Below are 2,292 nucleotides of genomic sequence, written 5' to 3' on the forward strand. Positions count from 1 at the left end.
GATAAGGAAACATGTACAAACATGTTTATAGCAGCATTGTTTGCAATAGCATAAAGATGGAGATGGTCCAAATGTCTTTTAGCTCTGTTAATGTAAGAAACATTCAAACCTGTGAAGAATTTTTGTGAGTTTATTTGAGCCAAACTGTCAACAATTGCCAGGAAGCAGAATCTCAATGGATTGAGATAATGCTCCAGAGAATGGCAGTTTTGCATCTTGCTTTATACATTACAATCAAAGGAGGAGATGTAAGTGGGATACATGAGATCTACTGGTGATAGATTAGGGAGGCAGGAGAAAACAAAGTGGGGAAACTTCTGGGATTGGATAAAAAGTAAAATGATAGACACATACATCTTTTACTTAGATGGGTGCAGGATAGTTAAAAGTCAACAATTAACTCAATGTTAATGAGGGTATTTGTCATTTTGCAGAGTGGTGCCTGTGCTTTTAGGGGTCTGAAAAAAGGAAAATTACTTTGAATTTCAACAACATGTTACTGTAGATGCAAAAAGATAATAGGCTCAGTTAAGGTAAAGATTGACCTTTGTCAGGGAAAATACAGGCCTAGGATATGACTACCCATCATAAACTGCTTTTTTAATTAAAATTTTCATTTCAGACCGTCCTTTGTGGTTACTTTCGGTCTCTCAGTTTGCAAGGCCGCCACACAAGCCTTCCCTGAACTAGTCAGGTTAGCACGTGGCCTGTTTTCGTCCACAGCTCAAATATGGATAAATTGTGGTACTCTACAGCAGTAAAAACTAATGAACCACAGCCATACCCGTCAAAACTGAAGAGTCTCACTTCAGTCCTCTACAAAGTACTTTAATAGCATTCAGCTTTGCTTTAAAAAAAATCAGTTGTAATGCCATGCTATTTGTCAGTATTTCAAGTTATAACAGAATGAGTCGCGAGGAGGGAGGGCCTGGGACACTTATAAAATGCTCAGGGCACAAATCTACAACATCAAGTACTTCTCAGATTTTCCAGGGCCCACTTACTGCTGCCTACCCTCAACTTCCTGATCATCACAGTTCCATCTCTTGATGTCTTCCTGTGTTTGATAAGTGGTCGTTGATGCCAATTGAATGTCAATAGGAATCTCCAATTTGAGGTGTGTTGAAGGAAACTTTATGCAATGCAAATAGCTCAATTGCAATACAGCTGTGCTGTGGAACAGGTCAATAGCATTAAAGCTCAATTATGAAGTGGCAAGGTGTTTCAGTTCCAGCTGAAAAAAAAACCAGTCTTCAGTCTTCCGTGGAAAGGGCAAGTGCACTCTCAGCCAGAGGGAAGCTGACTTACACAGACAGAAGTCCCTACCCCAGGTCCCTTCAAATGAGGACTTCAAATCGGCACAGTTTGATTATCCCCAAAAAGTAATGTCCTGATTGGCCAGTGAAGATGCTAATGGATATAGCTGCAGAGCACTGATTGGATGGGGAAAGTCTTAGTTTTATTGGTTGAAATACAATTCCAGGAACTCCCTTATAAGGGCTGGTTCTGGTGGTAGGAACACAGCGTAGGAAGGCAGTTCAGTGCAGGCTTCCCCACAAGAAGCCCCTGTTTGGAAATGGCTGCTAGGCTCTCCTTTTAAATTTAAGCCCAGTTGGCCACCAGGAGCCCTTCTCTATAGGTTCTTCCTTCTCAAGGTCCACAAAGCGGAACATCCCAATGGTGGTCCTGGCACCCGCCAATTTCTGATGTTAACAACTATCTGGACCCCCAGCTCCCACCCCTTTCACTGGTGATTCTCTAAGACCTTGACAATAACAGATAGAGCAGAGTAGGTTTCCTTTTTTTTTTGTTTTTGAAAATAAGTATTTTTATTGATTTCAGACAGGAAGGGAGAGGAGAGATAAAAACAATGAGAGAGAATCGATTGGCTGCCTCCTGCACACCCCACACTGGGGATGGAGCCCGCAACACCCCAGACATGTGCCCTGATTGGGAATCTAACCTCCACCTCCCGGTTCATAGGTCCTGATGCTCAACCACTGAGGCTCCGCTCCTCCGGCCGGAGGCGGTGGAGCTGAAAGAAATAAAGAAATAGACAATTAAAGTTTGGAGTGATGGGTGAAAGTGTAAGATATGTTAAAGGTGTATATTACATTATTATTTCTTATCCCCTTAGCCGGGCCAGTACAGTAAAAAAGGTGGCGAGCGAAGCAGCAGAGAAGCCACAATCGACGGGGAAGTGAATTGATTACCTGATGAAGGGTGATAAAAACATAGACAGGAGAAGAAAGGTGAGGACGTGTTGAAAAGGCATCGTAAGACTAAGCTGGA

The 2,292-nt window shown here is 42.5% G+C and overlaps 1 protein-coding gene across 1 annotated transcript in view; it reads left to right on the plus strand.

Moving 5' to 3' along the window:
- Positions 1-730: 730 nt before the first annotated feature.
- Positions 731-2,292, plus strand: part of CDADC1 (cytidine and dCMP deaminase domain containing 1) — an 81,252-nt gene continuing 79,690 nt past the window's right edge. The window contains exon 1 of the mRNA XM_023749111.1: positions 731-823. Within this exon, the coding sequence (XP_023604879.1) occupies positions 731-823 (93 nt within the window). The remainder of the gene's footprint in view (positions 824-2,292) is intronic.

Source organism: Myotis lucifugus, unplaced genomic scaffold, assembly GCF_000147115.1.
Source record: "Myotis lucifugus unplaced genomic scaffold, Myoluc2.0 scaffold_7, whole genome shotgun sequence".
Classification (NCBI taxonomy): domain Eukaryota; kingdom Metazoa; phylum Chordata; class Mammalia; order Chiroptera; family Vespertilionidae; genus Myotis; species Myotis lucifugus.